At 35.3% G+C, this 13,529-nt stretch overlaps 1 protein-coding gene across 2 annotated transcripts in view; it reads right to left on the reverse strand.

The window, feature by feature from the left end:
- The window catches only part of PTPN4 (protein tyrosine phosphatase non-receptor type 4), a 112,214-nt gene that overhangs the window by 42,542 nt on the left and 56,143 nt on the right, over window positions 1-13,529 (reverse strand). For both annotated transcript variants that reach the window (XR_004549545.1, XM_034061683.1), the window contains exons 8-11: window positions 13,044-13,164; window positions 11,775-11,862; window positions 10,243-10,331; window positions 4,285-4,348 (exon numbers count right to left, since the gene is read on the reverse strand). Coding sequence is in view for 1 of the 2 variants with exons in the window: in XM_034061683.1 (XP_033917574.1) it covers window positions 4,285-4,348; window positions 10,243-10,331; window positions 11,775-11,862; window positions 13,044-13,164 (362 nt within the window). In the remaining variant the exon portion in view is untranslated. The remainder of the gene's footprint in view (window positions 1-4,284; window positions 4,349-10,242; window positions 10,332-11,774; window positions 11,863-13,043; window positions 13,165-13,529) is intronic.

The raw sequence follows: 13,529 nt of genomic DNA on the forward strand, positions 1-13,529 counted from the left end.
AACGCAGACCTATCAGACTGAGTCCAGAAGAGGGCCATGAAGATTATCAGAGGAGCTGGAGCTCCTCTCCTATGACAATAGGCTCAAAGAGTTGGGCTTGTTCAGCCTAAAAAAGAGAAGGCTCCAGGGACACCTGATAGCAGCCAGTACCTAAAGGGGGCCTACAAGAAAGCTGGAGAGGGACAAGGAAGTGTAGTGACAAGACAAGGGGGAATTGCTTTAAACTGAAAGAGGGTAGATTAGATAAATGGAAGAAATGGAACTAGATCAATGGAAGAAATTCTTCACTATGAGCATGGTGAGCCACTGGAACAGAGTGCCCAGAGAAGCTGTGGCTGCCTCAACCTTGGCAGTGCTCAAGTGCCTGTAACAGAGGGGTTGGAACTAGATGATCTTTAAGGTCCCATCCAACCCAAGCCATTCCATAATTACTTGAAACAGGGGATTTAGAGCAGACCTCTTACTGGTCAGGCCAGAAACTGTGCTGAAAAACATACTCTCTAGGGGGTCTCTTTCACTTTGCCTAAGCAAAGAAAAATCCCAGAACAAAGCAAAAATTCCCTACCCCATCTCAGAGAGAGACAAAATGACATGCAAGTTAAAAACAGCAGAGACTCTACATATTGCACAAGTAGTGGAAAAAGGTCCTGTGGAAGCTTAAATTCAACACAGATTACATCAACAGTATCTGCTCTTCATAAAAAAAAAAACCCAAAACCAAAACCAACCAACCAAACAAACAAAAAAACAACAAAAAAAACCAAAAACTTCAATAGGATTAGGCAACAATCAACTAGGCATCTAAAAAATGCCAGTGCTACTTAAGATCAACTATGTACTTGGGCAGATAAGCCCATTGTGACTCTAGCCCAATTTCTTTCTAAAAGTCAATAAGAAGAAAAATCTCTAAGCCCAAACTTCAGATATATAACCTATTTTAGTTTTTTATATATATAAATAAACAAATAGAAATATTTGACCACTCACTGAAACCAAGTCTTGGCCGTGGACAATGCACATGATATGTTTAACAGACTCAAATAATTTTTCAGTGATTATCTGAACTCTAAAAGAGCAGAAGACAATGTTGAACAGCTTATTTGGCTGTCAAAGAATCAAGACCACTAAAGTATGCTGGACAGCATTATGAGTTTGATGCTATTTATATTACAACAGCTCAGGTTACAACTAATCAAAACCAGACAATCTTAGGGAAACATCTAGAAAAATGAAACTACTGAATTATTCCCAAGCAGCTTCAAAGCATGGAAGGGAAGCAGCATAAAGAACTGGAAGAATAAACAAAAGTATGGTGAAAAAAATCCTGCCACTAAAATTATGGCTCAGAGACCTTCTAATGTTGGATAAAGAAGTAACACATGAAACATTCTTTTCCCTCCACAAAATCATAAACAAACAATGGAAAGAAAACTTACTCCACTGGATGCATGCTCCAGCTATATAACCATTAGAATATATAACTGGCTCCCATTCAAGATTACATTATGTTACCAGTGGAAAATGACTGATGTTAGACTGCTTCATCTGACTTCAAGTGATTTATTTAAACACAGATATAATCTATTAAAAGTAGGCAAATAATTCTTTACTTATATTGATGCCTCTAAGCAATGCCAAGTCAGGGAATAAAATTAATAGGTGATTAAAAGATAAGGCACTTGCACTTTGGAGGACAGTTGGAATGAAAAGCTCTCAACACTAATTAACAGTAATTGAAAGAATACCTGTTTAGGACTATTTAAAAGCGTATGTAGCCCAGTCTGGAAAAAAAAAAAAATACTGGAGAATTCCTCTCTCAAGTCCACTAATTTAATACCCTATAGCATCTCAGCTTTGCATCTGAATAAACATGGTTATTCAGCTGTAGAATTTGGTATATATTTACACAAAACTTCAAAACGCATCATCAGCATACCATGAATATATTTTCACTGCCACATCGGTACTTTTAAGTATACAGTCAAAGCACTAGACCAGAGCTATTTTACATACCAAATGTGCAATCACTGAGTCATTTCACCTAGTTTCTTCTGCCTAAAGAGAGTCATTTAGGCTTCCTTTATTGTTAATGGGTGTGAAAGCACAAGTAAGCATATACCACTAGAGAGCAACTTATTCCATTGTAAACATACTTGCAATTCATGCAAGATGTTCCACCCTTTCCATGTGCCTGGTTACTACAGAGGAAATCTAATGATCAGCTTTAGTGAGATAATTATCAGGAAAGAAACTATGCTCTTTTAACTTAACTGAAGCTGAGTATAGGTGAGCTGAATCTTATCCTACAAGTCTACTCAGGGAAAATAGCTCTGGAAATAATTTTAATACAAGGTTTGATTAAAAAATTAGTTTAGGTATGATGTCTTTGGAAGCCAAATTTGAGCTTTGCTCTCATGATATTCATGACTCGGAATGAATGAAAATTAAGTTCTTGCCATCAGTTTTCATCTGATACATAGTTTTAAGGAAAACAGTACAAGGCTATTTAATTTTTTGGCTTTGATAAGATGCTTCAGAAGAGAAATTATAGCAGTTACATATACTGCATTCTGCTGCAAGTAGCAATATGCAGAGTATTAAAAAGCCACAGAAAAAAAATTAGAAAGTTATATTACCTTTGATTATATGCAATTTTTTTTTCTGCAGAAAACAAGAGCAAACACTTAAGTACTGTACTAAATCCAATTTTATCTCTATGTATCTTAGTCTTCAAGGTCCTGAAAAATGATACAACAGGCTTTTCCTCAAGTTCTGATTTAGAAAGCAACTGCAGTTCATAGTTTCTGAATTCCAAATAAAAGCCCACATTCTTATCTCAGTTCTAAATACAACATTCCTGCAACAGTAATGGAAGTTACACACACTGATATCAAGACAAAATTTGACCTCTGGTCTTTCAGAGATCAGTTTAGCTTTGAGAACTAATGTATAGCTCCTGCATGGTAATAAGAAATACCCGTGCCTCTACAATGAAATATTCCCTCCACCCTTCTGTATCATCACTTTTTTTTTTCCTCACATTTGCAGGTACTCCCATTTATTTCATGTAATATCCAAAATTCATTTGTTTCTACACAGAATTACTCCAAAATCCTCTGACTCGTCTGATTCTATTTCTGAACTGATAGCTCCTCACACTATTCCAAGACACACAGATCAAACCTCTACTGCTAACTAATTCAGAAAAAGGTGTCTGCATTGTGACCAGGTAGTTCCGTTTGTGAAAACTGCAGACTCCTGGGCCTCATTTTAAAGAATCTGCTTTTAAGGGATACACCTGACTCCTATTTTCAATACCAGTACTAGTCACCAGCCATTACCCTGATCTGACATAACACATATTTCTTTCTTACATTTTCCTTGTTTAACCATATTGTCTCTAAATCTGGAATAGTTCTATAATACTCAGGATATATTTCTGCCTAGAATACACCTTTTTTATCTAGTCAGTAAGTCTGCATTTTAGGTCTTCAAATCCTTTAAGCTGTAAGAACTGTACAAAACCTTCTAACTAATCTGATGAGTCAATCACATAGTCATATTTTTAATTAATTTCTCCATCTTTTCCCAGTGATACGACTGTATCTGGTTTAGACTAATCTCTTGGAGGAATGGAACAATCCATTTCTTGCTGAATTAAATGTGCAGTAGTCCTGTAGTACTTCACAGGTGGCAAACAGACACCACAAGCAGTGAAACATACACATTCTTCATAGAAAGCTTCAATTTTTTCCACAAACTTAGAAGCAAGCATAAAAAATTGCCATTTGTAATATAAAAATGCAAAGACTTTCTTACCTCTTCTGTTTAAATTTAAGTAATATTGCCAACTTGTATTATTATATCTGAATAATGCAAATCAGCATGTTTTAATGAAACATTTTCTTACAAGCACATGCACAACTGAAGTGGCATTAAGAATTACCTTTAGTTTTAATTTGGTTTCTTCAGGAATTTAAATTTAACACTGATTTACTTTCAACTTTTCCAATGCTTGTCTCATATAAGCACGTTACATTTCCTGTATACAAATGTGAAACTAAAAATATCTAAAATATAAGGCAAATCAAATGGAAAAAAGAAGTCATATGAAGCACTGTAACGGTTCACTGGAGAACAGAAATAGCCAGAAGGCTGGTGAAAGTGAACTTTCAATTGCAGATAAAGGCAAGAATCAACATAGTATCAGCCAGTATAATGCAGGCATGTGGTATGGAGTGATTTCATTGCTCTCGTTTTTGTGATATTTAAAGCAGTACTCACCAATTCTTTCCTAAGTTGAATAAAAAACTGCTTGCACTTAAAAGAAATTTTTACAATCTTCAACCTAAATGAAAAATAAAACCACAGTATTTAAACACTTAATATACTGAGTCATGGTTAAAGGCTTAAATACACCTACAGAAAACACACTTTCTGGAGAGAGTAGATTTCATTTAATTTCCAAAGTCAAAAAATTAAATAGCAAAGATTACATATAATAGCTTGTATAATCTGAAATTTATAAGCCCTATATTTAAGTCATTTATCAAACTCCCTTATTTCCATCCTAAACCCAAGATAGTTGCTAATTTAAATATCTTTTCCCAGTTCCAAAGAGCTATTCTATCCCCAGGTCATTCCAACCAGATGTTCTCTTTTCTGACACCACTTTCATTATCCTTTAAAACATGAAAAAAATACTTTCAACTTCATATGATTTCTGAAAGACATTCTTTCTCTAGGTTCTTATATGCCTTTAAATATAACCAGAACTTGTTTTAGTAAAATAGCTAAAACAAGATAAAAGCACGAAGATAAGGACTTGCAATCTTGGTATTTATCAAGTTAAAAACAAAAAAAAAATTATCACACTATAAAGAGGAAAAAACATTTAAAATATCACATGACAGGGAAAAATCAGCCTACATATCTTTTCATCTCGTAGGTTATCTATAAACATATGAGATGCTCACAGGAACTCCAGACAATTTTGCATAGTCACTGCAATGCTAGTTATGCTAAATGGGAAAAGACAGGCCATATTTCCATCACAATCTAATTACATGCTTTTTGAAAGAAATGCAATATTAAGATAATGCACATCCTTTATTAAATACAGAGGAGTGTTATTTTAGTCACTGAAAGGAGATTTCACTGACAATTGTCATGAAACTCGAAGCAAAAGAGAATCTGGATCACACAGCTACTTTGCAGGAAATTACACTGCAAACTCTTCAGGAGTTACAATCAACCTTTTAGACAGCATGTTTATACAGAGCATCCTTACTAATCTGAACTGTAATCTGATGGTCCTTGTACTTCAAGCTATTATATGGGCTTTGGTAAAGCTACAAAAGAAAGAAAGAAAGAAAAGAAAACCCAAAGCAAACAAAAACAACCCCCAAAAAACCCCAAACCAAAACCAACCCCATAATTAAAAAAAAAAAACCCAACACATCAGTGAAGATAGTTCTACAATTTTGATCATAAACTTATTAATGAAGAATATACAGGGACATTAATGACTGGAATTATTACTTGCATATTAACCACCTTACTGAATAAAAAAACCCTCTGGACTAGGAAGGATGAGAATCAAAACACTGACACCTAAGTTGTATATCTCTATATAGAAATAGATATATAGAATCTTCTTAAGTAAAGCAAATGGCTACATTTTTCTCCAGAGGATTATTCAGAGAGGAACCTAATTTTGATGTTCTAATTCACCGAGAGAGTTTCTGTCTCCAGTAACATACAAGGAGTCTGTGAATATCAGCCTTTATATTATGCTTATTGAAATCTTTTCCTATTTATCTTTTCTTTCCTAGCTTTGCCATTAGTTATAAAAAGAAAAAAAAAAGCAAGCAGTGCAGCAATTTTCTTAGCACCTCCTCTAACAATCACTAAAGAATAATTTGGAATGAGTCCTAAATTTGCTGGATGGGATGAACACTAGCGACTAGGCACTAACGTCTCTGCCCATGGCAGGAAGAGGTTGGAACTAGATGACCTTTAAGGTCCCTTCCAACGAAGACGATTCAATGATTCTATGATTATAGCAGTCTGACGGTGGAAATAAACAGAAAAAAAAGATTTATGAGGTTACTTAGGCTGCAGTTAACCAGAAGTAGGTCATGATTAATTTTTCAAAATTTTTGCGTACAGAGCAATTAAATGAACATTTTAATACCTACCTCTTCTCAAAACTGAACTGCACATGCTCTACAACACCTCAGATGTGCTTAGCATGCCAACAGAAAACCTGACAATAAATCAAAGTTATTCTGTTTATAAAAACATCTTACTAACTTTTACTCTTTGTTTTCCCTCTTGTGCTAAAGAAATAACTGCCTTCGGTGATTTACAGACTCAGGGAGTATGATAAGGATGGAAGCTATACATACTGGTTTTTAATCTTACCCCATAATTTAGGCAGTGAGGTCAGCTGCCTTTTAAGCCTGAAAGCATTTGGAACAGACTCAAAACTGTAACATGAGCAAATAAGGTCTAACTCAACCTGCAAAAATCACTGTTCAAGAAATGACTCAGCAAAGCTGAATCTCAGCTATTAAAAAAAAAAATACAGCAGGTAACAGTGAGTTCACATGCACTGCTAATACCCTGCTAGTCATTAAATAAGAATATCTATACCCAGTTAAAGTAAATGCATATCTGCGTGTGTTTTCTTTCTCCAACTCTTGGCAATGGTGCATATACAAAGAAAAGGGTAAGAACAAGTAGGCATAAAAAAAAATATTTTCCTGGTATAATTTTCCAGTCACCTCAGACATTCTAAACCGTAAGATACATCTTTTAAATGAAGAGATATGTAAAGGTCTTCATCTAAAGTGAAGACTGTACTCAAACACGTGGAAGGAGTCTCATGATATCTCACTAGAGACTTCACCAACCCTCCCACACTGGGAGGATGATAAGGCAGGAAACAAGCAATCCAGCAAATTTCTTGTCCAAGACATCTTTGACACAGATTTTGGACCGGTCAGCTAGCAAAGATGCTCTTGGTAGCAAATTCACAAACAAGGAAGGACTGTCCACATTTAGCAAACACAAAGTTTGCTCTAGCAGACGTGAGATGGTGAAACTAAAGATCCTGAGGACAGTGAGGAGGGATGTAATAAACTAAACTACTGTGGAGTTCAGAGGCAGAAATTCCAGCTTGCTTAGAGCTTTAGTAGGTAAAATCCCTTGGAAGCTGCCTTTTGAGGCACAGGAACTGAGGAGAGATAGCTAATCTTAAAGGACAATCTTTTCAATCCAGAACAATCCCGGCGTGCTAGAAAATACGCCAGTATGTGAGGAGGCCAACTTGGATAAACTCTGAACTGCTGACTAGAACACAAAAGAAAGTGTACAGGACATGGAAGCAGGATCAAATGACCAAGGAGGAACACAGAAGTACCACCTAGGCATTCAAGGATAAAACTAGGAAATCCAAAATTCAACTGTAATTACAACTGGCAATGGACGTAGAAGGCAACAAAGCTTTCAAAGTGTACACAGACCACAGAAGAGAGACAGAGGAAAGCCTGTCTCCACTGGTAAACAGGTGATCTAGTGATAAAGGAAAGGCTGAGGTACTCCATGCTTTTCAAAGGCAAGATCTACTCCCTGGATTCACAGGTCACTGTGCCTGGTAGCACAGTCTGGGGAAATGCGAAATTACCCATAATACAGGAAGATCAAACTAGGACACACTGGATACAAGGCAGTCTCTTTTGTTTTGCCTTACTCCTGCCTTGTCTCCCTCCTGTTTCATTTCTCTCCAGGATCATAAGGTCCATAATACGCAATTCAGATATAATAACAAATTAAGAGGGAGAGGATAATTTACTCTATTCTTTTGAGCTATACAGTTAAACTTTTATTTCTTCTCACATGCATGTGTGTCTATCCTCTCACTTGTCTCAAAACTCAGCTCAGGAGTACTGAATAAGAGGTATCTAAACATTCACTGTAGCCATAAAGCATTGGGAAGACATTACACAGCTTCAGGTACACAGGAGCAAGAGTAAATAGAAGTGAGAAGAAAAAGTATCAGTACTGGTATCACTGGAGAAGCTGCCTGGCTATGGATAAAAAGAAAGGTAATAGGTCTACTATTGAGCTATATTGCAAGAACTGACATTTCAGATTATTACTCATAGAAAAAGAAAGCCTATAATAGGACAAGGCTGGGTGGTGGTGGTGGTTTGGTTCTATTTTTTTTTTTTTATGCTGGTACCATAGCATTCACAGGAAGAAATTAATATCCCCCATGTCAGCTGATATAGTTGAACACAAAGAAGAACTGTTTAAGTAATTACACACACACACAAAACCACACTAAGAATTTAGATCAGCATTCTTGGCATACAGACAATATGAAGCAGAGCTCACAGAAACCTCTAGCTTCCAGCAGGGGCATGTAGCTTAATTATGACTTACATTGTATGCACTCAGTAATTTACTGGTGTGCTTTATAGATTTCTAGTATTACTGTTTTCCCAAAAATAACAGCAGTAAAAGCAGCCTGAATTAAAACCTTCCTGATTACTATAGTATTGCATTTATAAAGCAACCTTAACCCACAAACAGCTCTAACACTTCAGAACTCTTACCAGATGAAAGGTATCTTTCTTATTATGTGTCACTAATACAAAGGCAGGTCTGACTGAGCAGTACAGTAGCTCCAGACTTCCCATTGCATGATATAGTTTTAATTTATCCAAGTAACCATGGACACTGAAAATTTACATGCTCCATAACTGCCTCAGGCTTACTTTCCCTTGCATACTTACAGGCAAATATTTATCATGTTCAGTTGTATCTGTCTGTGGATAACACGCTACGCTTTTTTTTAATTTCTCTCGAAAAATTTACTGAAATTTGACCATTCACACTGTCAACATGGTAAACCACAAAATACATGACATCCTACAACACTCGAGACCGAGCTTAGCACAGAAAACCAGAATGTTGCAGAAATTACTTGGGTTGCAGGAAGATCAAGACTGTGACTAACATCTTGCATCTCTGCAAGGGAACTTACTAAGTGAAAACAGGTCACTAGCTGTAGGCAATGGATCTTGCCCTGTGTTAACAGAAAACAAGCAAAACCCAAGGATTTCAACTGCCCATATCAGTTTGAACTCAGAGAAAAGTTTTTTTCAGTTTCAATTGTGGTAATCAATTTAATCTGTTTATACAAAGATTACAGACCAGCCAAGAACCTTAGAATTCTAAACTCCAGGGCTGCATTGACCAACCATACATGACAGAAGCAGATGAAAACATAAAATGTTTAATTATTTTTCCAGAGTGAACAGTTTTTGTGCCTCATGAACTAATGTCTATTTTGATAATTTCATATGGCTGACTTTGTCCACTCCCAGTGCTGTTATAGCATAGTCTACAACATATGTAATAAGTAAGGCTGTCAAAGTAGTTTCCAAGGCAGACAAATGAAACCAAGGGAAGGTTACTTCTAAAGGGACTCAAAAAAAAGCATTGGAGAAGATAACACAATTTCCGTTGAGTACTACAGAACTTATACTGCAGAACAGAATTTCTTTTAGATCTTTTCCCTCTTTTGTGTATAAATAAAAACAGGATACCAACCTAAAGACTAATAACTAGAGTAATATTTTTAACAAGGATAACTCCTGTGTTTATAGAACAGCTTTAAAAATTGTTTTTATTACAAGAGAAATAAATTACAGCCATTGGAATAAACACACTTTTTTTTTATCCTTATCATGAAAATGGTTATCTGTGGATGAAGAGATGGCAATGTTCTGAATGCTCTACCTCAGTTATCCTCAAGTACCATACCTATATTAAAATTAACACACACAGTGCAATCAAGTGATACGTGACAAAACAGGTAAGAGTAATCACTCTCCAGACTAGCATTTTTAAAACTACTTGTCTCTTAAAGACTGTGAGCTAGACCATAACACTAGCCATGGCTATACAGTAAATTAAACAAACTCATGAAGAAAAACTGTATTAAAATTCATTACAGTTTTCACCACAAACATTTAACAGCACAGCATGCAGAACAAGACAAAACCCCGTCATAAGATTACCCATCACACAGCATAAGTTAGATCAGTTCAACCTGATACACTACAATGAAGTTTCACTCTTTTTGTAAAGCATGTGATACTGACAATGGCAAAAATGTATCTTGAGAAATACTAAACAAAAAATATTAGCTTGAACAGCTGTCCTTACCACTGAAAAGTGTTAATTCGTACTCTGTTCTTAAAAATTAGTATTCCACCTGACATCACTCCAATCATTATTTCATTGTTACTCTGATCCTTTAAAAGAAAAGAGAAAATTACTTGAAGAACAATATAAATGTTTGAAACCTCATATACATTCATACTCATCTCTCTCTCTAAATACATAATTACCATAGTACAACAGATCTCAATTAACATGGAAGGAAATATGTTTTAATAAGACAAGACAGAATTATTCATTACTATTTAGGACAAGGCCAAATGTTTGTTCCGAGTTCTTTATACATTACCACCGAATTTTAATTTCTTAAGGCAGATCTTCTGTCTCCCACCAACTTTGAATAAATACATAATATAGAGTATCCTAACAGCTCATTACAAACAACAGTACTAAGAGACTGGCTTGAGATTTGCTACACTAAAAGCAACCAGCAACTTAAATTCCTACCTGAAATGAAATTGCAATCTCAGAACAGAGAGAGAAGAGATTCTAAAACAAACAATATTGTAAGCATATTTAAATAGCACATTTTTCCTGAAATATCTCTGTACTCTGATCAAACACCTGCTATAGATTTATTTGTATGTGTACAATATTAGTAGGATATAGACAGCAGTGTGATTATAACTAAAACTAAAAAAAATCAGCTTTAAATAACTGCAATCCATGTAACACATCTACAGTGACAGGTAAGTAACACAGCATGTTAAAACTGGAAAGTTCACAACAACACAGCATGATGTGGGGTCCTGGGCAGGCCTACTGACACTTTTATGGAGCATGGAAGAATGGACAAGAGGAATGAAGGCACTCATGGAGTGGGAGGGTAATCAAGGAAAGGGAAAGCAGGAAAGAAGTCTGGGTAGTTCACCGACAGAAACAGATCCTGTTTGAAATAATTAATTTCAAATTCTGTTACCTGTTTCTTTAACCTTATGGAGTAGGACAAGAATATTTAAAAAAACAAAGGTGTCTTAGCTACTAAAAAGCAACTATATTTAGAAGCTTTGCAGAAATAGCAGTGTACTGACAGGTTAAGCTTGAGTCAAGACCTCAAGCAACTTGCTTTACCAGATATAACTGATATTATATGAAATTATAGCACCTCACTTTATATTAACAGTTCATATTATCTAAAGTCAATGATTTATAATTTGGTTCTAATAGGAACCAGATTAAATATTTTTTCGAAGCTGACAGAACTGTAAATACCAAAAGCACATTCAACAAGTACATATTCACCCATAGCCAACTGAGCTGACATTCAGGTCAAAAAGGCTCAACCTGAATGACATGTATATAACTAAGCCCAGATTTAAGCAAAGAAATACTTTCACTAGAGTGAAGCAGCAGCTACCAAAATAAGTAAATCACAGTTAGTTACCTAATCAGATATTTTCATTTTTTTTGTCTTGTAAGCAGCAGCCAGGAAAACTTACTAAAAATAAGTATTTATTTTCCCATAAATCTCAGAGGAATCCATTTTTACATTTCAATATCAGTTCATCTAAACTTACCCTAGCATAGTGCAATTCAACTCCATAAAGTTCTAAGGTACGTGCTGTATTGAGATAACTGAACTCTGCTTCTGCAGGAGACAATCCTCTGAAAGAAAGAAGCTAAATCAGAAACATTATAACACATCCCCCACATCAGGCTCCCTAGTGAGCTCAAAATCTGCATGTGTTTTATGACTTTTACCCCAACCCTGATATTTCAATTTCCTTTCTTGACATATATAGACTGTAATGCAAAAATTTTAACAGAAAAAAAAACCAAAAAAAAAAAAAACTTCTGCTCAGGTTAAAAGCCTTTTTAACAGAAAAAACAACAACTCTGTGTAGACAAAGTGTTGACTATAGTCCACAACACAGCTTGTAAATGCACACGGTTTGATTCTAATGCACTGCATCATTTAAATGCCTGTGGAGCTCTAGAATCTGGAAATCACTTTTGCAGTCCTGTATTTTGTATTGATATCAGCAATTTCCACCCAAGATTCACCCTTAAAGTTCAATTTAGCAGCAAGTCACTTTAATTTCTTTACCCCACTAAACAGAATTTGCTAAGCCATTGACTAAAAGGTAACGTAATATTCAGTAGTTTCTAAAATCAAAATTATGCCTCAATTAAGCAAATGTTTTTGTAAACATAGCTTACCTTTTGTTAAACTTTAACAAAAAGCACTGAAGTTCTGAAATACCAAGCAACTATCACCAAAAAAGTACCACAGTGTTACACACTAAGAAAAAAAAAATATATTTTCCATTGCTTCATTGCCTTTTCCTCTTTAGTAGAAGGTCACAGACTTGCACACAGGAAAGAGCAGATACTGAAGAAAAGGACTTTGTTACTTCTAAAGTAACTCTTGTTTACTGGTGAGAGCACCATGAAAACTGAGCCTTTATGCACAAGGCATTCTCAAACACTGGAAAAATAAACAAAACCTCAAAGAAATGATATCCTACTAATGTAATATCCTGTGTCATACAGATACTGGTTTATTACCTTTAACATGTTAATTTTTTTCATTTATTTTCCCTGTCATTCTGTCATAGATATTCTATCTGTGCAGAGTATTAATGGTACTATTACACAGACTGTCTACAAGAAAACTACACATTAAACATACTCTTAAGAAGAAAATATACCAAACAACAACAAAAAAAACCACCAAAAACCCAGAAACCTTTAAGACAAAATACTTATTTCCTTTTAGTAACAGAACAGCACCAGCAGTCAGGATTTGACAAAGTCAGTCAATAGCTTCTGCTGTTAATCCTTACATGTGCTGCTGATGTAATTTTGCTATTTCTTTTTCAAAGTCTTGAGGCTGGCTAGGGATGAAAGAATAGTCTGAGAGGTAGCCTGGCAAGCTTTCTGAACGGTTGTAGTCTCCCAGCTCAGCTAAAATATTAAAAAGAGAGATTATTGTTTATCACTGATATACTTGGCATGGTGCAATGCCCCCAAAATTCACAAGAGTCTGCTCCCGCATACCTTATGATCTACAGCAAACAAAACCAGAGAATACATTTGTATTCCTTCCTTCCCTTTTGAATACACACTCACATCCTCATATTTAAAGAGCTTTAAGTAGTTACTTATGAAGGAAGTTTATAAAGCATTTAATGTTTAATACACAAATTAATTCATAAAGGCTGTCCTAATGGCTAGCACTAAATATATATCTGAAGGTATTTTTTTCTTTTTCACCTTTGCTTGCTTGCATATAATTATGTAACATATATATTGTTAACATCACAATTGCT

This window comes from Melopsittacus undulatus, chromosome 4 (assembly GCF_012275295.1).
Source record: "Melopsittacus undulatus isolate bMelUnd1 chromosome 4, bMelUnd1.mat.Z, whole genome shotgun sequence".
Taxonomy (NCBI): domain Eukaryota; kingdom Metazoa; phylum Chordata; class Aves; order Psittaciformes; family Psittaculidae; genus Melopsittacus; species Melopsittacus undulatus.